At 42.5% G+C, this 23,304-nt stretch overlaps 1 protein-coding gene across 4 annotated transcripts in view; it reads left to right on the top strand.

The window, feature by feature from the left end:
* The window catches only part of LOC120728525 (ankyrin repeat and fibronectin type-III domain-containing protein 1), a 158,749-nt gene that overhangs the window by 114,097 nt on the left and 21,348 nt on the right, over positions 1–23,304 (top strand). For all 4 annotated transcript variants that reach the window (XM_040023505.1, XM_040023504.1, XM_040023506.1 and 1 more), the window contains 3 exons: positions 4,227–4,349; positions 19,674–19,893; positions 20,129–20,336. In XM_040023505.1, the coding sequence (XP_039879439.1) occupies positions 4,227–4,349; positions 19,674–19,893; positions 20,129–20,336 (551 nt within the window). The remainder of the gene's footprint in view (positions 1–4,226; positions 4,350–19,673; positions 19,894–20,128; positions 20,337–23,304) is intronic.

Here is a 23,304-nt window from a genome sequence, read left to right as displayed (position 1 = left end):
GGGATTCCCTGAGTCCTCTTCTGTGTCCACTGGTCCCCGTGTCTTTGAAGTCATGATCCTATGTGTTTTCATGGCATTGAAGTTTTTATCCTACGGTCAGTACATGTCATGCATTTGATCCAAAGGTTTGTTTGAAGTTTTTACACTGAATTCTTTATGTAAATCACCAAATAAACATATTAGATCCATAAAAAGTAAATCACTCATTAACAACCGATGATGAGCCAAACCCCTCGCTCCTGAAATCTATTCATAAATCAGAATTTTACAGACTAGTCAAGTCCACACTTTATGAAAACAGACATCAGCGTCAGTTGTTGGCAGTAGCCTGTGTGCTAATTTAATTAAAAGCCCTTGAAGAAGAAGAAGAAGCCCAGCCTAGCTTAATGCCGTCAATTAGGGGTTTCTCTGCCATATGACTAAAATCCCACACCCCATTTGTGTGATTCATACAGGAAAATATGTCTCTTTGTCTTAGAGGTCAACCAGCTCTTTGGAGATGTTGGCGTTGGGTCAGGAAACAGTAGTTGAGGGTGTAGGAGTGGGAACACAGGCAGTAAGGCTTGTTGTTATTCTACTAGATAAGCCATAGCATGAGGTCATTTTGAACAAGAACTGCATTTTCATCTCAGCTTATGGCAGCTGGTCTGAAGAGAAATAACTTGCACAGCATCAGAGCAAATTTTCAGAAGTTGTCTTTAATCAAAAAGAAATGTTTTGCAATTACGAAGGGAAACTTTCTTTGTTGGTTAATGGTGCCTGTCCTGGATGTGGACTGGTTGGAATGAGGGGTAAAATAACACTGGTAATTAATTAGTCGCATTAGATGTTTGTCTTCATGTCTTTTTAAAGGCACAATGTGTAGAAACTGGTGTAGGAGAAGAGGTTGAAGAAATTACCCCTTTAATCAGCCCTAAGATGCAGAAATCACTTTCATCTTGGTGTTCATATGCTTGAGTTTTAACATTGACATCAGTGTAGAAGACACTGCCAAAGCACAGAAATCTGATCTGCGGGTTAACGTTGGCTTGCAGAGGAGTCCGGGCCTCTAGTTTTCGGCATTGCCTAATGGAAGGAAATGTCAAAAAGAGAGTGGGAAGAAGTGTTAAGTGAAGCAAGAGAGTTGTTGTCCATGTTAGGCCAAAAAAAAAGCCTTAATCATCCATCTTATCTGTTGGCCATGCCGCTCTCCAGTAGTTTCTTTTCATTTTGTTCACTGGTTAAGATGTAAAAGTGATAAATATGTCTATACTGAGGGCAGAATAGACATAAAGTTGTCTCTCGACCCTGACTGGTATACACTATATTGCCAGACGTGTTCACTCACCCATCCAAATCACTGAATTCAGATGTTCCACTCACTTCCATGACCACGGGGGTAAAAAGTCAAGCACATAGGCATGCAGATTGCTTCTACAAACATTTGTGAAAGAACGAGTCGCGCTCAGGAGCTCGGTGAATTCCACTGTGGAATGCCACCTGTGCAACAGTCCAGTTGTAAAATGCTCGTAATGCTTCAGCATACCAACTCATTTTGGACAATTTTATGCTCCCAACCTTGTTGGTGAGGTTTGGGGATGCCCCCTTACTGTTCCAACATGACTGAACACCAGTGCACAAAGCAAAGGTCCATAATGACATGGATGAGCAAGTTTGTTGTGAAAGAACTTGACTGGCCTGCACAGAGTCCTGACCTCAATGAATTGGAGTGGAAAATTGTGGTCCAGACCTTCTTATTCAGCATCAGTGTCTGATCTCACAAATGCTCTTCCAGGAAAATGCTCAAAAATTCCCATAAACACACTCCTAAACATTGGTTATATGTCAAGCATGGGTCAACATCATATTAAACCATATAGATTAAGAATAGAATGTCACTCAAGTTCATATGCGTGTGAAGGCAGACAAGTGGATACTTCTGTCAATATAGTGTATAAAGGCCGGGGTCGGGCAATTAGCTTTGTTTGCCGAAATATTGGCATTAGCATTTATAACAGCCGATGACAATATTTGTAAAAACTAAAGAAGTGATAGGTGAAACACCCTTCAACCATTTTATGAGTGTTGAGGTTACATAGTTTGTCCACCAGAGTGCACACTGCAACTTCCCTATTTGTCAACAAGAACACCAAAAGCAACAACAGTCAGACAAAGAATAACTGATTCTTGAACAACTTGTTACAATAAAGTCATGCATTACTTATGAAACTGCGTAGTCATGTTATCTAAGTAATGACTTATAAATATATAATACACATAACACGTATCAAATAATGATTCACATAAAACATGTTAGATAAATCTGTTTATGTTTCGTGTGTCTAAAAGAAAGAAAAGTTGCACTATTTGATTTAAATCACCAAACTATTGGATTTGGTCTTGAAATCTTATATCGGTCAAATTCTAGTTGTCTCAGTTTGAAATCTAATTTGAGTTTTATGTTACTACTAGCTGGTTAGCATGTTAACAACAGTGTCACTGTATTTCATTTATTTTTAAATTGCTGTTGTGTTTTTAAACTAAAAGTCTTTCTTATTATAACTTTAAAAAAAGAAGAAAGAAATCAGAAGAAAAAGTCAGAGAGGCAGGTTATCTTGTAATGTTTCACTGAATTGAATTTTCAAGCTCACATCAGTCTTTCATTTGCAGCAATGGGGAATATGTAAAGGTCTGTGATGCAACAAAGGTCTGGATCCAAATTTCATGTTTTTAAGTAATCATTCTCTTAGATCTGAGTCCTCCCTCATAGATGCATTACACTTGTCAGGATACACTCAGACCTTCTGTCTCCTTTGTACAACAAAGCAGTCTCCTGGGCAAAAACATACAAATTACTCATTCAAAAGCCTCTCAGACGTCTTCATCAAAAGTAAATAAAAATACACGTGATCTTATGCCATTCAAGCAGTTTAATTAGGTGGAACGGGGTGAATCACCACACTCTCATTCATCCATATAACGTCTCACTTTTCAGCAATGTGGTAATGCCATGAACTGTTGTATATGCTTTTATTAATCTTTTCTTTTATAAAAGCCTTATGCTCACAGTAATTTCTGAAGCATCTCACATAAATCCACAAGAGTGATGGCAGATGCAAGTCTTGTTTTTGAGTGGCAAGAAGCGCCTCTGTCATCTGCACAAATCTTGATCTAACCATTCATGTAGTTTGTCTCCAACAGAGCTCACCATGGAGACTAAAATGCTTTTTGGCTCAGGTTGAGAGGAGATCTATGTACGTGTGTGAATATGTATGAGCCATTATTATTGTTTTACCATTTCATAATGAAATGGAAAAAGCATGTGTGTGAGATTGGGAAAGGGGATAATCCTGCACAACGCCTGGGCATCATCTATGTAATCCTGTCTCATCTGTATTTTTTTTTCTGCAGGGTTTTGAATTCCCTTAAAATTATCTTTGGATCGTTGTCCACTTTGGCCATGTTGATCTAAAAGTTTGCTTAATAATTGTTGAGAATTTTTACATGACGTGCTCCTCCAGCGGTGTTTCTCTACAAGCCTGGCTCTTTGATAGAGAATAATATTACATTTTGATTAGTCCCCAGTGTTACCACAGCAATATTGCAATGCTGAGTCTCATCAAATGTGTCCGGGCTGGAATGGAATAAATATTACATTTCCTGTTTTTAATTTTGAGTAAAAAGTTGAACTGGGACATTGGCAGCCCAGTAGAGGATATTAAAATGTGTTTGACTTTTTTTTCGTGTGGAAAAAGATTTCGAGAAAATGAGGCAGGAAGTATGCGGCTTTCCCTGAAACCTAATGTTTCCTCTGGGAGCTGAAGCATTGTTACGCTGTTTGTCAACTTCGTGGACTACATTCCCACTGAGTATTGTGCGCTTTCTGCAAAACTAGTTTAGTCTGAGGCATGAGTGAATCGATCTTTCTCAGATATTCATGCTCTCTGCCAGTATTTAACCTCTGCTGAACACTTTTTGGCAAACCAGCTATATGTCAGTCCCTGTGCTTGTTTCTTATTAGCCATTTTTTATATTAAGTGCTGAGTAAAAGGTGTTGTTAACAGTGAAGCGCCAGGGCAAGCTGACACTGGCAGTATATTACGTGCTTCTGAACTTCTGTGTAAGAATGTATAATACATGTCAAAGAAGAGAAAAGATTTCTTAAGACTTGCCAAGCAAGTAGGCCAAGATCTTTGTCTAAATCAGTCCTACTAAGTCTTATTCTTTGTAATTTTTCTGTTGCCCAGGTCAGAGTCGGGAATCTCCAAATTTACTCATCGTCTATCCCTCAAAGAGCGACCAGCGAAGTCAGAGAAGACTTCATCAGAAAGGCCTCCATCCTACAGGAGACGATCTCTTAGTGTCGACTGGTAAGACCGTCTCGCAATTTCTGAACTCACATGCTTTCACTAAAAGTCAAAGGCTGTACTTCTGTTTTTTTCATCTTCTGTTAAAAATTATGAAAAATTGCAAGAAGCAGTAGCAAAAGGTCTAAACACGTATCACACTGCAAAGAATATTTAGTAAAGTGAAATATTAAGTGTTGTTACGGGTATAATTTTGAATAAAAATAACATGTAAGAAAAGAGAGACAACTGCAATGAGTCATGTCTGTTTACAAAGTCAAGTTTCAGGTTGATGAAAACTGGGGGGGGGCTGGGGTGGGAGCAAAGGGTGGGCAAAGTGGTGATAGGGTCCTGTTCTGTCTCTGCGTCTGGGTTTCGTAGAAGAGCGCCAAGATGCTCCAGTGGCGCCGGCTCATCTTGCTCTTGTAAAGCTCCAGTCTTCAGGCACCCGATGAAAGGAGTTTGAAAGCTTTCCATTGCGAGGCTGCCTTCCAGTCCCCACCCATGGGAATCCTTCCCAGTCTCCCCTCTTGTTGCCTGGCTTACACTCATTTATCTGCCCATTGATCCTGCCTTTCGTCCATCTGACATGCCTCCTGAGTTTCCTGCTATGTATTCTTGGCTCTTCCTTTGTGCTTTCCCTACATTTGGGAGTACAGGCACGTGTTTAAGAGGACCTTACACTTCCTTTGCACTCAATTTTGTCAAGTAAGAAAATCCCCAATCACCAGATTTTTCTAGGTCGATGATTACTGTGCAGGGACTACAGTAGCTATTCGGCAGTTACTTTACATTTTGTGGAGTTACAGGTGTGTTAAATTTCTGAGGTCCTATCGAATCGTGCTAGGGCCTGGTGTGAGGTCTTACAAGGTCTTTTGTTGGCCTTATGAGACCAACTGTGTGGTCTCGGACTAGTATTGCGATGTGTGGTCCGCCAGCAGAAATGTGGTGTTAAGTGAATGAGCGTTAGAGTGTATGTGCAGTGTGAGGTCTTTTACTTTAACAGCTCCATGTTTTTCTTCCATGCTGCTTGAGAAGGGACCTGGCCTTTAAAGTTCAGGCCCTGATTGATGTGGTCTGGTTTTAATGAAACTCAGTGGGTAGATTGGACATGCTCATTTACAAGAGGGATGGGGGGGCTTGACTACAGCTGGATTTTGACTTTTTGCGGGCCGTGCCACTGTTACAGGAGTGTGACTGGCCTTTTGTGACATCATAAATAAGGGGTCCCCAGGGGGAGAGATTCAAGGTTGAGGCCTGAGTCATGCTACAGGGAGGTGAAACAAGGTTGGTCCAACTTTGACAGGGCCAAAAAAGTGTCTCTGGAATGCATAGTGATCAACAGACTCCAAAGGAAAACATGTGTGTCAGTCAGTTGCATATTTGAAAGTGTTCAACATTTACAGCGCTTCCTGTAGTCTAAACAATCTGTCTTGCTTTAATCATTGTTAATGAGAACTTCTCAGGGATAAATGTCATCACAAAAATATTCATGATTAAGCAGTATACTTGTTAAGTATGTGATGTTATGTGGTTTCATGCCATGTTGCCTAGCGTAGTTCGCAGTGATGAGTTGCAATTACTCATGAAAGTTCTTCCATATATACAGTACTGTGCAAAATTCTTGAGTCACCCCTCATGTCTTTGTAATTTGCTTTGAAGAAACCAGGCTTGGTCTGGTCTGTAGTTCTCCAGGCTTTCTGAAGATCTTTCAAAGCTTTTCTTTGGGCATTGGCTACTTTTTCCACTTATTTTCAGTCCAGTTCTTATACCCAACAATTTTTAGATGATTTTGAGGTTTTTTGCTAAGCCACTTAACACAGACCTACGAATTATTTAAGGATTAAAGAAGACACTCAATTCAAGGGTTGAACCTTTGTTCTGTCTATACCAGAGGTGAGTTGTTTACCAGGCCTCTGGAGAACTTCAAGACATGTTGAGGAGGTAATTTAGCCATTTAAATCAGCTGTGTTGGATCAAAGACGCATCTAAAACCCACAGGACACCGGCCCTCGAGGCCTGGAGTTGCCCACCTCTGGTCTATACAAACACAGAAATCTAAATATATTTTGGCATAGCATGGAATGTGTCCCAAAAATGTAATGAAACTGGATAATTGTGAGCCAAAAGAAGAAATTGCAACCCTTAAAAGCTATCTAAAGCGGATGAACACGATGGAGTCATGTGCTTGAGAAATAGGATAAGGAGAACTGAGAGAGGGCTTAAGAGATGCCCCTTCAGCTAATCAGTTAACTGCTCATTAGAAATAGTCTTAAGTGGAAGGGTGGCTGTCAAAAAGCAATTCTTGAGGAAGTGAAAACAGGGAGAAAAGTCTGAAATAAATAAGAAAAATCAACAGGTGTGATGGAGTGATAAATCCAAATTTGAAACTTTTGGCTCAAATCCTCGTCACTGTGGATGGAGAAAGCCAGGACAGAGGTACAGCAATGAGCGTCTAAAGTGAGGACTCCGACATGGTTTAAGGATGCAGTTCAGCCAGTAGTGTTGGAGAGCTTGTCAAAACTGATGGAATTATGAATGCCAAAAACATACCATCACATTTTAATACGCCACTCAATTTAATTCAATTCAGTTTAATTTATGGAGCACCAAATCACACCAGTCACTTCCAGTACAGTCTAGAAAGAGTCTGATTGGCAACAGCTTCATTTTTCAGAATGACTATGACCCCAAACACACTGCCAATGCAGGAAAAGCATGCCAGAATAGAAAAACACACAATGGAGCACTATCCGTCATGGACTGGCCTCCCCAGAGCCTGAACCTCAATATTATTGAGACAGTGTGGGATCATCTTGACAGAGATCAAAACAAAAGGCAGAAACATCCAAAGAAGAGCTTTGAATGTCCTTCAGGACGCCTGGAGAACTATTTCTGAAGACTACTTAAAGAAATTACCCCAAAATCTGCCAAATAGAGTTCAGGCTGTGTTGAAGAATACAGATGGCCTTACAAAATAATGACTTGCCAGCTCGTTTATATTTTTTATTTCAATGTATGTGTGCACTTTACAATTTTCCACTTTTCTTAGAAAAATAAAGGTTAGGGTGAAAAGGACAGGGTTAGATGGTGGGAGTTGATCTGCTATGATGAACCCTAAAGGGATCAGCTAAAAGAAGAGAGGAGGGGAAGCTTAAGACTTTAGCATAGTACTGTATAATTTTCGGACAGTAAGGCGTTTTGTATGTTTTGCATGCTGATCTTCCAGTAGAGCTCAGCAGTCTGTAATTGTTTTCCATTTTTCCAAGCCTTACTAATCAGTGAAGAATCTTGTGTGTTCTTAACCAGACGCAGTAAAACAAATTCCCTGGAATGTGTGTCCCCGTAATCAATGTGTAATGTTATCCACAAAAATATGCTCTTAAATTAAGGTTTCATTATGTTTTTCTGCTGATTGCCCCCTGCTTTCACTCAAAATAAAACATCTAACTATAAAGTGAAACAAAGGTTGTATAAAACACCAAGCTGGAAAGCAGCCAGCAGCACTCTGGAGTAAGGCTGACTCAGGTGGCTTAAAGCTTTACTATCTTATTTAGTGGGCCATTGCCATTTATGTCGATTCACGTCAGATACCCACACAAACTGCGACTATTAAGGGAATTCTGAGCCAAGGCAGCCCATATACAAGCTTGAAACGGGAGCCGTTTTGTAGCTTAAAGTCTGTAAAGGCTGGCAGAGCCTTGGGAAAATGCAATAGTAAAAGATAATGGCAGTGTTATTGTTATTGGTAATCATAGTAAATGGCCTCTGGGGATGTGGGTGGAGAAAATAGTGGAAGGAGGGTGGAGAGTGAGAGTTTTAAGAAGTGTTAAAGGCAAAATAGGAGGGTAGCTGTTACAATTTATGATTGCCAAAGATTGATTTGATCTTCTTTTACTAGTCACTGGAAATACAATGGAAATCAGAATGTTTAAAACGGTGGCTTTGGGGAAATCTGTTATTTAGATAAAAAGACTGCTTTTCGTTATTTAAAAAATGTATATGGTTGCAATGGTTACAATATTAAACATGAACATTGTGTGTTATACTTGTATAACTATGCATGTGACAAATAAAGAACCTTGAACCTTGAACCTTGAACCTTGAACAAAGTTTCATGTAATGAGATCAGCATTCAAACTCAGGCTTCAGACCTCTGAGATCGCATGGGGGTGTCTTGATTAGCACTGGTGTGCGTATTTGCTATCTTGTTTTTTGTGTATTACGTGAACACAGGAGACATCTGGTAGAGTCTGAGAGTTAATACTGAAGCTGTAAAGGGATACTGCTTCTGATGCAACACTAGGCCGGCAAGTAAGTCTTCATTACTTTATTCTCTAATAGTGACAGAGAGGCAGTTCTAACCCTTCACCAAAACCCTTGAGTGCAATAGAGAAGCAGCCATGTCTATCAGCCAAGCAGTTTTTATTTCCCAAAACATTTCCCCTGCAGTACTCGTGGCGAGGAAACTCTATACATAAGTACTTAAACATCCACGTTTGGTAATCAAACTATATCCACTTCACAAATTAAAGTTGGAAAAGGAAGGAGCGCAGTTGGTACGACACCAGAAAGTGTTTGATTGTCTTGTGTTTTTAGTCAGCGTGCGCTAGAAGGCTTAAATTCTCTCAATCCCCCGAAGGCCCTCCGCTCTGCCTGGTGCCACCGTGTCTTCAGGAATCACTCCAAGCTGACGGCACTCTGAGGATGACGTCTGAACTTTGATGTTAGGAGAGAAACTGGCCTGCCCTATCCCTCGGTCAATATATTAACTCAAATATCTCCTTCTTATTCATGCTCACACACATACATGAGCAAACACATATTGTAATACTTAGCGCTGTTTTGGGTGTGTAGGGGTGAATGGGAGCTACCAAGTGTTAATCCTTATGAAATGTGTACAAAGGGAATAAAAAAAGAGCACTAAGAAATCACCAAAGTCTTAGTGGTAAAAGGAGGACAATGCTCAGGGGGCCCGGGTGTAAAGTGGTTTTGGACATTGTGCCACTTGCCGCATTTGGTTCTAATTTGATTTATTATTCCTCGCTTTTTCCTTTTTATTTTCGTTCTCTCTGTAAATTTTTCTCCTTTCTTCTGTAGCCGAGAGCTGTCAGTTCAAACGAAACGGACTAATGAGGAGGTTATAAATGCCTGTGATTTTTCTCTTTAGAAATTTTGATCAGAACATGTTAAAGATCTGTTAAAAATCACTGCTGAGTGGGGTGGACTCCTGCTTCTGTTGGAATGTGTGACACTTTATTCCTGCTCTGTGACTGAATTAAATTGTTTTAAACACTGAAAAGCTTTTGACACGTGGAAACTAATTATGCTAAACCCTGTGTGGACTGCACACATATAGTTGAAGCTATTATAGAGCCTAGAGTCAAGCTAGAACAAAGCTAAGTACACCCTTAAGCTGCGTCCCACAAAGTGATTTGCAGAGAGAGCGAGAAATGTTGAGCAACTTCAAGTGACTATGGGCAAAAGAACCACTGGAGAGGTGGGACCCGAGTAAGACGGTTCAGAGAAGCTTCCACACGAGCGATTGAAGTGACTACTAATGAAAATGCGAGATACTGTTAATTGACATACAAACTGTTACCTAGGCAACTAAAGCCTGAAGTGTTTGCAAGTGACCAGCCATCAGCATCAAAGTAAAGCTTAACACAGGTTTACTGCTTCCACAGGAGTTAAGAGTAGCAGCCATCAGATGACTTGGTTAATTGATCATCAGCACCTTTATAAAAGTAAAGGTTTTGCCAGTTTGTAGTGATCAGAAGTGGTGATTGCTGCCCATTAATCTGAGAAAGATTATAGAAGTCCATCATTCTGCAGTGAGGACTCCACAAATTCACCCCAAGGTTAGACCATCCAATCCTCAGAGAAATCCCCCAGAAAACAAACAGCTACATGTCAGACTCCTGGCCTCACTTAGCATGTTAATTTTCATGACGGTACAATTAGAAAACAGCTGAGCAAGTGTGGCTTGTTTGACAGGGTTGCCAGGAGAAAGCTTCTTCTGTTTAAAAAGAACATGGCAGCACAGCTTGGGTTTGAAAAGTTGTAACTGAACAAACCACAAGACTTCTGGAACAACGACATTTAGAAAGATGAGACCAAAGTGGAGATGTTCGGCCATAATGCAGAGGCTAATCTGCAACAGAATGGCTGAAAAAAGAAAAGAATCATGGTTACAGTTGCCCAGTCAAAGTCCAGATAGTTTTCCTTTCTGTTTTTTTAAGATGGCACCGAAAAATATATACTATTTGCTCTAGCATAAAAAGAAATCAATAAGGGGAAACAAGTTGAAAAAAGGCGAGTGACTTTTGTACACTATTTTTAATGTGTGAAATAATTTTCTCTGAATATTGAGCCGCAAGGTTCATTTGTTGAGGTTGAGTTGTTGGTGGGATGAGACTACAGATTCTGGTCCACATGCAGGTGCAGAATTTCTGCTAGCCTCTGCTTTTGAATAAGTCCCAGGTTGCTTACACATTAATGCTCACACATAAACACGGACACAAAGCACGTGAAAGAAAAAGACACGCTTGCGAAAAAATGCACTTGAGCAGATTAACAATGTTGTGTCAAATACATATAAACATATATGTCCAGCCTCAGCCGTGCGTGCACCAGCAGCACACTCATACACAATCCCGACTGGATGCTGTGGGCTGCGCTAAGGGAGATTTATGAGGCTGGCTCCCTCTTGTCCTGTGTGTCTCGGACTTGATACTCTAGTTTCCACTCCAAACCTCAACTCAGCACGCAGGCACAGAAAGACTGGAGTAGGGATGGAGTGTAATGGGAAGGAGGGAGTGAGACTTAAACGGTGAAGTTGGGAAAGTCAGAGAAGACTGAAATAGGTAAGAAAAGAAGGAGAGAGAAGAAAACTGGAGAGAGGTTGACTGATTGAGACTGAAGTAGATGAAAAGACAGATTGAAAAGATGATGGAAAGAGACAGCAAGAGAGAGTGGTGAAAAGATCTAAAAACTAGACTGAGAGCTTGGATAGAGCGTGAGAGAAATGTGTAGCGTCAGTGTGTTGGTTTCTCCTTGTGCATACGTGTGCAGAGAGTTAGAGTATAATCACGCATGGCTAATAAAATTATGCAATCAGCCAAGTCTTGAGGAACTATACCCCCTCATTTAAAGTAGTCTTGGAAAATAATTTGCACTCTGAAAATCAGGAAAGAGTTGAATTTGCTTACAAATCAGTGGATCTGTTCTTAGCTCTTTTTTCTCCTTTTCATTTTCCAGCTCTCACTCAGCTAGCAGTAGCCAAGTTTATCTCACATCATCAGATTTTTGTCTCCATTAAATGATCAACAATGTTTATATTGTTATTTAATAATGTTCCTGCTATGCACAGTTTAGTGTTCCACCTCCAGAGAAAACCCCAACAATCAGACAACCCCCTATGAGCAAGCGCTTGGTGACTGTGGGAAGGAAAAACTCCCTTTTAACAGGAAGAAACCTCTGGCAGAACCAGGCTCGGGGACGGGCATCTGTTGTGACTGGTTGGAGGTGAGGTGAGGAAGACAGGAGAGAGGACACACTGTGGAAAGTGAATGATGCGGCTTGTGGCATCGTGGCGTTGTTTCACAACCAAACTCGCCGTTTCACACAAACATGTTGCGCCTCCTCTATCAGCACACTGTGTAGTCATGGAAATGTCTTTGCATGTGGTTGTGTGTGTGTGTGCGTGCGTACAGTGCAGCGTTTAATATTTTTGTTTGTTTTCGCATATGGCCAGGTCTTTCTCGGAAATGAGAGTTAAATTTCTTTCACCTGGATAAATAAAGGATAATAATAATAATATATGTGTGATTTTCTCAAACAGACACACACAGACACTCACAATGATGTCATACGTGTTTCCATCCCCTCTATCATTCATCCGTCCATCCAGTTTGGACAGTGCACATGTGTGTGAGAATGTGTGTTATCATTTTTTACAAAGCATCTATCACAGTAAGAATGGTCTCCCCACCCATCCGACCACCTCCCTCCATCCCTAGCCCAGATAAATAGCCGTGGGACTTTAAACATGGCGCCCGACCGGCGTGTGACTGAGAGAATGAGCCAACTGGTGGCTTCAGTCGCCGAGGGTCCCCCCCCCAATCTGCCCAGAGCCTCTCTCTGGCTGGGTGGGTGGCATATGGTGGCCCAGGCAGGAACCCCATTGGTGTCACACACAAACACACACACTCAGACACACACATGCATACTGAGAGACATACAGAAGGTCTGGAGCCACCCAGGCTGGACCCACGATCGCCGTGGGAGACACAGTGTCACCAAGCCTCTGACAGAGGAGGGGGTTTTGTGTATGTTTGTGTGTGGGTGATCCCACCTTGCAAGTCCCCCCCCCCTTCCCTCCTGAGAACGTCGGCCACCGCCCGCCACATCACATCCCCATGGTGACTCCGCTGTTGTCTCTGCTCATCAAAATTAGGGAGATTTACCTCTGCGTACACACACATACACAGACACACACACATAACACATGCACACACACAGAGCCAACAGGTGGCAGGCCTTGCTCGGCACAGCAGGCCCACTTCAAAGGTTAAACATACAGCAGACCGCCTAGCCCTTCTCTGCCACTCTCCCAAGGGAGGAGAAGAGAAAGCGAGTAAAAAAGAGTGGAAAAAGCAGAAATGAGAAAAAGAAAATGAGGGAGGATGAAGCACGGTTTTGTGGCGGCTTAATAAATATGCACACATGTGAAAGTAAGTTACATGTGGTGAATTGTTTTTCTGCTCAGTAATTGTTTGACTGTTACACCAGACGTGTATCAGTCGGCGGCACAGACTTGGGCTCATCACAGTCAAGTTTCCCGGATTTTATCTCCGTGCGAGATAGGTTACAAGAATGCAGCCCTGACTCACTCAGAGCTAACAATACCAAATAAATACCACTTTACAAGAACAGTGATATATGAGGTAGCGCCTCTAGATTATGAAAACGGGAAAGTTGAAGCTGCAGTGTTATTCTAATGTAAACAACAGAATCCGCAGCAGAATCCAGACTCAGTGTTGCTGTCTGCAGCCCTTCATTAAACACAGCAATGTTTACTCTGCACTTATCAGTGCTGTTTGTCATCTCAATGACTTCATTCTAATATACTACAAATCTTGGGTGCGCTGCTTACAGGCCACTTGACCTCTTTTTGAATGCATATCAGGAATGATATTCCACCCACATTTGACTCTGCCTTAAGAATTACTGTAAAAAAAGTGTTTTATTTTTAATGGATGCACACACCTGATACATCCCTCAGTAAATCCTCACACACAGACTCTGACCCAAAAGAGTCGTAGACTTGTTCTGATCGTCTCTGCAAAATCATGCGGTATGCACGAGGGGCTGCATGTGGCTGAGTGTTGCAGTGGCCTCATGTTGCCTATAAGCTGATAAGAGCCAAGGCAATTCTAGCAATACTCCCCTCGTCCTCCCAATCCGCCCACCCTCCCTCCCACCCGACCCCACTTTCTCTCTCTCTCTCGCTCTCCCTCTAGCAGCCTGGCTGCTTCCAGCCTGTCTGGTGCCAAGACTCAGATTTCAGAATTTCCTTCTACAAGCCACATTTAGAGCAGCCAGCGTACTCTGTGTATGTGTGTGTTTGCGCGTGTGAGCGAGCGCACGAGTTTGTGTGACTTTCTCCTTTCGCCCGTATACCTCCCTCACTCCCCGCCACCTTGTTTTCCCCAAGCGCCGTCCTTCTGCTGCTGCTTATTGCCATTTCTGCATCTTTCTCTACCCATCCATCCATCTCCAGTTATTTTGTCGAGACAATCACCTTATACACGTCGAGTAATACGTAGTAATTTCAGTTAGAAGTACACCGCCAAACAGGAATCACATTAATGTGCTCTCGTAGGAGTCGACTAGCCATAGTAAGGAGTTTGAGCGAGTGGCATTGGAGACTGAAGGTGAAGACACTGGGACTGGATGGCCTTGATGGGTTGAGTGGGAAAAGGGGGCGAGAGAAGTGGGAGAGGGTGTGGATGGAGATAGAGAGGGATGTTAAGGTGATTTTAAGAAAGAAAGGAAAACAAATGACTGTTTGCTCCTTAGGTAGCATACTGGGCCTCTTTTAAGGGCAAACCTTTTAAACAGCACTGTCCATATCTATTTGTACTGTTCTCTTTGCTTTACTTCAATTATGTAGTCTGCTCCTCACTGTCAATAGATCCTCCTTTGTGCTGCTGTAGCTAATTTGAGCAGCACTCTCTGTAATGTCCTTTTCTGGCACGTATGTACGCACATGCATACTTTGCAATAGCAAATTGTGGTTATATAAAGAGATTTTCCACTGTTTCCAGTTTATCTTGACATTATCTGTGTTTATAGGAATACAAAGCAGTGGCCAACAACATTTTTCTTCTTGCATTCTCGTTCCTATTTGTCCTAACTATTTGTGCATTACCTCGTTACAAACATCCGAGCAACTGTTTTGAATTTTTCCCCGAGTTACTTGCGCAGCTAATGGCAAAAACGTGTTACTATGTGACAAGAAGAGGACGCAAACTAATTGTGTGTGAAAGACGGGGAAACAAAGGAAGAGAGGGGAACAGCAAAAATGTGTCGGAATCAAAGCTGGTGACGGTGAGGGAGAGGGAACGTGTTTTCATTCCCAAATCTCACAAGACTGAACCACCAGAACAAGAACAGCTGTTGTGGCTGCGGGTAGATTGATTGCTAGAGAATACATTATTATTATTATTATTGAGAGGATGGGTGAATCTGTCACCCCCGGTTGGATGGATTCATTGAAGTTGCTGTTTATCCATTCTGCTACCAGGTTCAGTGAAACGCCCTTCTGCACACAAATGCTGGTATTTGCGTGTTTACGGTTGGCTCCCAAATGCTTTAACTGACAATTATTTACCATTTCTTTAAATAATAGTTTTTCCCATCTTGACTTTCGGTCAAACAGTAAGTGAATGTCTAGACTCCGTGTCCCTGTGTTTGTGAAGTTTTTGTTTACATGTGACTCACTGACTGGAGGCCCAAGCTGTTTTTGATATGGTTTGATAAAGCGGATGCTGCATGTACGTGTGTTTGCAACTTGGGGGTGTTAATTTTTTTTGTGGGCCTAATAGATGTTCACAGCAGCATGCTCGGTGTATTTGATGTGGCACTGATCAAGAGCCAAGCGTGGAGCTTGGCTTTTTGGTTGAGACTTTTGGTTTCCCAGAACAACTGCTTCCTGCTTCCCAAAACTGGTAAAACAGTAGGAAATTGTGTGCAATAGTCGCTGTCTGGATTTGTTCAAGTTCAAGTAGGTTCAAGCATGGTTATTTGTGTGTTGTGAGTCTGAGTTTGCACATCTGGTTCTTCATGTTTATTGTCGGAGAAACTGTTCTCTTGGGCCATACTGCCGGGCCCTAGAGGTCTTTAAGGTGCGGCTAAGATAGAGGACATGCCTGGCATTTACCACTTTATAACAGAAACAGCATCAGTGTGAATTTCACCAACTTTAACTGTCAGTTTTTCAGTTTTAATATGCTACTCGTTGTTTTAGTGATTTTTTTTCAGCATTTATCTGAGCTGCCCAAACACGTGCATTCATGTTCAGTCAACACTAAGGTCACTGATAGACAGGTCATCAGTATTCAGTATGATTAAACTACTGTGCAAAAGTCTCAAAATAGCCCACAGTTCTTGATATTTTGCTTGGAAAATGAGAAATTCGTCCAGTTGTTTATTAAAAAATACTGTATTCTAATTCTAATGAGCCTGAAAGGCAATTTTTAGTGTGACCATCTTTATTCTTCAACCTGAACTCTCTTAGGAAGTTCTTTTGTCATTTCTGTAAGTTTTCTTCAGGAGTAGTTTTCCAGGCTTCTTGAAGGAGATTTAAAGCTCTTCTTTGGATGCTGGCTAACTTTTATTGCCTCTACTGGTACTGCTTGAGTTCATAATTTAATCAACTTTGAAAAGATCTCCAACACCACTGGCTGAGCCCTAAACTATGACTGAGCCTCTACTGTGTTTACACATGGCTTTAGGCCCTCACTTTTGTACCTCTCTCCTGCCTTCCTTCATACAGACTCGTGACAGATTTAACCAGAAATTTCTGTTCTTGTGTAGTTTGGCATACCTTAGCCCAGCCAACTCCAGACCTCGAGGGCCGGTGTCCTGCAGGTTTTAGATCTCACCCTGGGTCTACACACCTGAATCAAATGATTAGTTCATTACCAGGCCTCTGGAGAACTTCAAGACAGGTTGAGGAGGTAATTTAGCCATTTAAATCAGCTGCAATGGAAAAAGGACACATCTAAAACCTGCAGGACACCGGCCCTCGATGCCCTATTCCCTGCTTCCCTTTCCTAAGAGTGGCTTTTTTACAGCCACCCTTCCACTGTGGAGATTAGATGGGTCTTCTGAAGAACCAGATGCATTTCTCAGGCCCTATGTCAGATCTTTGATAACTTTGTTTCATCAAGTACAAATTATGCTTTTTTCCACTAGGTTGTCTGTTATGTGGGACACAACCCTGGTTCATCCCTTGGGTTAGGTCAGTGTTAAGTAGCTGTCTGAGGGGAAAAAAAAAAAAAAGAAAATGTTTAAAAATGGTCAGGCAGGAGGACTGGACTGAAAATGAGTGAAAAAGCAGCCAATGTCCAAAGAAAAACTTTGAAAGACTGTCAGAAAGCCTTACAACAAAGTCTGGCGCCTTGAAATGAGAGATGGCTCAAGACTTTTGCACAGTACTATAGTTTCTCTAAGGGTGTTCGTACATACATTCATCATAGATTCTGTTTCTGTGACGCTTAATTGTTAGGATTTGATTTGATTTATTTATAATTTTTAAATGGCTCCATTCATTATACGTTTCATCTCTCTCTCTAGTGTGGGCGCTGTGTCATTGGGGAATGACATCCCCATTTCATGTGTAGGATGCAACATCCCTTTGAAAGTACAGGGCACACACACAGAGCGCATTACACACACCCTAATGTCGTCAGAGAGTGATGGGGCACCATCCTGCCGACAGAAAAAAGTCGGCTGTTCCATCTCAGGCAAATAACAATAAGCCTGGAGCTGGATTCCAATGGGCTTTCTCTTTGAAATGGGATACCAGCACACGCATTACAAATATATCTCTTGTTTTATCTTCCGGGCCAGGCCCATGGAAAAATTATTCCAAATACCTGCCGCGCTTTATCTGGAACCCTGGAATAGGTTAGACCCAGCCGGGAACACGAGGATGTCTAAAATAAGGCCTCTATTACGGGATGGAGTGGAGATGGATGGGACGGAGCGGGAAGGGACGGGGATCGGGGGTATTTTAGGTGTATTGGCCATGTGAAAAAGGCCTTGTTGCGGGGGCTTGGACCCGCTTTAAAGTCTACAATGCAGGCCGCTGTCAGCTGTTGTACGAACTACGTGTGTTGGGGGGAGGGTTAGTGTGTGTATGTATGCACACTCATTTGGGCTCACACGTCCATTGTGGAGCGGGAGTATAAATAACATTTTTCCTACAGATGTTCTCACCTTTGCAAATCTGTTCTTGGCATGTGTCAAGATGGCCCAAACTAACAACTTTATTTACAGTAGTGTCCTCAACCAGTACCATTTTCTTTTTAACAACATCACCAGTATTTATCTGATGATGTTTCTCAGTGTGGCTGCCAACAAGTGAGCATTTTTTGAGGTAACCAAGCAAGACAACAGTTAAATTTCTCATCTACTTACTAAGTAGACCGTGGCTCAGGGGGTTGGGAATCGCATCTGTAACCGGAAGGTCGCCCGTTCGATCCCTGGGCTCTCTGTCCTGGTCGTTGTGTCCTTGGGCAAGACACTTTACCCTACCGCCTACTGGTGTTGGCCAGAGGGGCCGATGGCGCGATATGGCAGCCTCGCCTCTGTCAGTCTGCCCCAGGGCAGCTGTGGCTACAACTGTAGCTGCCTCCACCAGTGTATGAATGTGAGAGTGAATGAATAGTGGTATTGTAAAGCGCTTTGGGTGCCTTGAAAAGCGCTATATAAATCCAATCCATTATTATTATTATTAAGTTTTTGCTTAGTTGTTATCTTACACCTCACATGGAAACCTACTTGTTTATTTAATAATCAGCGTGGACAATTAGCAGATAATTAGTTGTTTATAAACATGCTGATTAAGTGTTGAATCATGGTGACGACAGTGTGGAGAGAATTTGGGAAATACTGGGAAATATAAACAGTACGGGGATAAAGAGTAAGAGTGAAACAGCAATAGAAAGAAGGGTAGGCGTTAGACGGAGTGGGGAGGAGATGATTAGAGGAGGAACAAGTTCATAAGATATCGGGAGAGGTGTACTAAACAAGAGCTAGGGCTGCTGAAAAGGCGTCCTTGAGGAATTCAGTTATCTCTCTGCTTCTCTTTGGTGGGACCCGACACAGAGTTTATCACCAGCGCCTGGAGAGTCCTGATGACATTTCCTTCAGCAGCTGAGTGTGTGAGAGCGCTACATGCCAGACTCTCCCCAGAAACACACTGCCGTCCACATAGTTCCCATGGCAGAATGGAGAGGGAACAGTATAATCTTCATACCAGTCATGCCAAGAAACCATCAGCAAGAGATGGTGATCTTTTTGACTAACGTATGATATTGCAGAGCAGCGTTGGCAAACCGGCTACCAAGGCTGGCATTGCCAGTTTAGGATGACTGTGCACCACCTGCGAGTAAGAGCTGATAATGTCAGCATGGTGCCCATCTGGCAAATCAGTGTAATGTATCACCATGCTTTCGATCGTTGGTGTTTTAGCCCCCTCTCCCACTGGGTAATATAACAGAGCTTAGCGTTAATTAGGCCGCAAAGTGAAGCTCGGCATCAGCTTCTGAGTTGATAGACAAATCTCGTACAAAGTGCACTAATTACGTTGCTTTAGCACTGCCCACAGATGTGTGTCTGCAAGCCAATTTGCAACCCTCATTCTAAGCAATCAGTGTTGCATGTATTGCCACTGATGTGACCTATCTTCTGTATGGGGGTCTCGCCGGTCCTTCTGCCGGCTGTGCAGTTTATGTGCTGGTTTCTATAAGCAGAAACTGATTTTATGAAGTAGAATCTCGATAAACCTGTAAGTGTAAACTAAAATGCTTGTTTCTGCTTCCCTTGTATTTTGTTCCTCTATTGCTATAGCAGCTGGTCATGACTTCAGTGACCTTTCCCAAAGATGTAAGATATTATGGTAGACTTGAGAAGCGAACACATAGTGAATTTTGTACTCAGCACCTTTTCTTTCCCCTCTTTCTCCTACAGCGTGATGTATCGTACCAGATGTCAGATTCTGTTTCTTACTCCCACCTATCACTCATGTCTCCCATGCATCCATCTTTCCCATAGGGCTGACTCGGCCAAAATGACGCAGCCCATGAGAGGGGACCAGGCCCACCAGCCAGTCTCGGCTCGCAAGTCTGCCAGCCTGTCCTCACCGAGCGCTGCTCGCCGCCTTTACCGCAATTTGTCTGGAAAGTTCCGCGTGGGCACCAACCCCCCTGCTCTGGAGGACAGTGTGGTGTCAGGACGGGGAGGAGACAAGGAGAGGCTCCGCAAAACCACCATAGTAAGTCAGAGAGCGAGCGAGAGGGAAAAAATAATAAGCCCAGGAACATTGTAATCTAAAAATAGTCCGGAAAACACGTAGACTTGAATAGTCTCAGGTATTGGCGTTGCACACCCAAATATCTATTTACTGTATAGCAACACAGAAAGCATGAAGAAAAATGGCGTTTTCCATGTTTGCACTGCAAAGAACTTTCCTATTCATTTTTATTCATTTTTAACATTCATTATTACAGTTTCAGAGTAATGAAGCTCTGTTTGAGGCAGTGGAACATCAAGAGTTGGACCTGGTACAGCTCCTTCTCTCACAGTACAGTCTGGAGGAGCTGGATCTCAACACTCCTAACAGCGAGGGGCTCCTGCCCCTTGATATCGCCATCATGACCAATAATGTGCCCATGGCCAAGCTTCTGCTGCGAGCTGGTGCCAAGGAGAGCCCCCACTGTGAGTAGAGAAGCAGAGCGTACCTGCTGGTAGTGATGGTTTAAGCTCACTATAATGTTAACAAAACAAATAAAGTTTCATCTTTTCATAGTGTTATAATACTGCATAAACACATGCGCGTGCAGTCTGGTGCTCACTGAAATTAAAGTTGCAGGAATTAACGTACAAAACAAATGTATATTTTAGTATTTTTAAACGGTGGGAAGAGAAAGCCTGTGCATTATTTTCCACGTGATCTTTTTATGAAATAAGAAGAATGTTTTTCTTTTGGTGGAACAGGATCTAAACACACACACACACACATGTGAAAACAAGAATTAGACAGTTACAGTTAGAATATGAGCATAAACCTGTCTTGGACTTGGTGTTTTCCCAGCTTGAACTCAAGCCTTCCTCTTTGCCTGCGTGCACTTGAACTGAGCACTCACTTCTGTGTACTCAAAACAAATCGAGACGCTGTTGCAGAGGCAATTGTCATTAGGTTTTGTGTCTTTGCCTCGAGCAGACAACTTATCATGGCGGTTTTAATTAGTTCTGGAGGCTTAATTTGTGCTCTGCTCCCACACTGGAGACTGGAAATTACAAGCGCCACTTCAGTAAGAGCTTTGAAGTCAGGGGAGCGCTTCTCCCAGGGAAATGATCAGAAGTCAGCGACACTCTGAAAGTGGGATTTCCCTCTGTTACACCGGGGGAAAGCAATATACTGCTGCTTTCTAATCAGCTTTGCTGATTTCAGTCTGCAACAAGCTTAGAAACTACCATAAAGGTGTGAATGATGAGAGATTGTGTTCGTTTCTCTCTTTCGATCTCAGTGCATTCATCGCTGTCCTGTAGTTTCGGTCTTTTCTCTCCCTGAACCTCTGCGGGTACCTCTGGCTCCAAAACCGTGTGTTTCTCATCTTCTGTTACAGACACAACCAACCTGTTATCGTTTCTCAAATGTCTTCCGTGTCCTCTCATGCCAAGTAGCTGAGGCAGAGGGTGGCGTTTGACTAAGGGAGAACTGTTGTATTGAACCAGCAATATCAGCGTCATGTAAATCAACTGCAGGTGTTAAAACATTACACAGTCTCCTTTCATTCACACCAGTAATGGATTTATCCTCACTCTACTGACAGTTTCACACATCTATTTCTGCTTTCTGCTGCCAGTGAAAACATATTAGAGGCAACAGAGGGGCAGCCATTGTGATGCAATATTAGTCATCTGCGTAAGCACTTTTAATTGTTTGTGATCTGGTGAGCCGCCGCCGCCTTCCTCTGTTAATGATTACAACTCGCCAGTAAGGCTCCTAGGCTGTTTGTGTTTGTACTTACACTTACACACACACACAATCACACACTTCATTTTTTTCAAGAACCGAGCCAGACGTCTTATAAAGGTATCATTAAATTTAAAACACTTGAATGGAAAGTGGTGTTTACTAAAGTTTAGTGTTTGATTGTGCTCTCTCTCCAGAACCCCAATAACTCACGAGACAGCGGGCCGTGCGCGCTGTCCGCAAAAAGACATAAATAGAGAAACAAACGAAGCAAACGACGGGACATAATGAAAGTCAAAGCTTTGATTTTTCGAGAACATGCTCAAAACGCCATCTGAGGATAATTGACGCGATAGATGATGCAGACTTTTCCTTGAACTTTAAAAGGAATTGATTATGGCGCTTATTGTTATTGCCATGCTTGACTACACAGTGTTACCAGAGAGACAAGGACAGGCAAAGACAAACACGCTCTCAAAAGCAACTTCATCTTCACACTATTAATCCCTTAGTGGCTCTCAACAAGACAAAGCCTTAATGTGAAATAAGGACAAATCAAGACACACATACACATTCATGACAGCTTCTGGGCCTTTTTCTAAGCCCAGAGGAGCTGGAATTATAAATCAACGTGAACCAATATTGTTATTATTATTATTTTGATTGTTTCCATCCAAGCTATAGTCCATGTCCAAGGATCCTCAGTAATAATTCTGTCCTAACCTAATTCGACCCTGACCTTCACGTAATCCCTTTAAAAAAAAAAATAAAAGCAAAGAACTGCCTTCAAGTTTTCACATGAGTGTCTGCAGAGTACGACAGAGGTGACACCCAGAAGAGACGCTCAAGGTTGAAAAAGAGAAGCTCCCAGCCACCGAGGAGACACAGAGAGAGCCGCAGAATTAAACACCCAGATGGACATTTTGACACGGAGCTTTAAACTTACTGTCAACAGTGGAATCTGACGCTCAACAGTGGAATCTACAATGAACAAACACAGACCACACAGACTAAACATAGACACACACCGGTCCCAAACACTCCAAGAAATGACCAGCCGCTTGCAGGAGGAGTACAGTATCCCGCTGTCCTCTTTGACCTTTAGCAGCTTTACGTCACTTGTCCTGTAATTTGATTTGTACGATCTACAGCGATGTATTTGCAAATCGGAGCACCGTTGATCTCTGCGTTAACACCACCGGTCACTATGAGCGACCGCTCGGCCCTGGGTTACAGCTCGTCTGCTCTAGCGATGCGTTTGAAACCCCTCTCCCCTTTTTGGAAAGTATCTTCTGGTCCTAGCAGCCTGTGGCGTTATTATAGTTTTAGTTGACTTTTTTCCGCACATTTGCAGAAAAATAGCTTTTACAATGGCGCTTTAAAGCGATGCCCATGCACGTTCCCACCGTTTTGTTTTCCCCTCTAACCGCACATGAAGAGCACTCCTCCCTCTCTCACCCCTCTCACTTTCATTGCCCCATTTTTGGTGTCATTTTCGAGGTGATGTCATTGCCCAAAAGAGAGACTGCTTAATTATATTAAACGCTGTTTATTGTGGAATCTGCCGCAGTATTTTGGGCAAACAAAGGCATTAAAAAAAGGGAGCGAGAGAGCGGCCTTCGTAAGAAATTTGCACCGTTGCAGGCGACAGATGGGTTTCTAGCGCTATCTAAGCCTGCGCATCGTCCAATCTCTTAATAAAATACA

The sequence above is a fragment of the Simochromis diagramma genome, unplaced genomic scaffold (genome assembly GCF_900408965.1).
Source record: "Simochromis diagramma unplaced genomic scaffold, fSimDia1.1 OVJJ01000208.1, whole genome shotgun sequence".
NCBI classification, from domain to species: domain Eukaryota; kingdom Metazoa; phylum Chordata; class Actinopteri; order Cichliformes; family Cichlidae; genus Simochromis; species Simochromis diagramma.
This window is presented reverse-complemented; position numbering and strand designations above follow the sequence as displayed.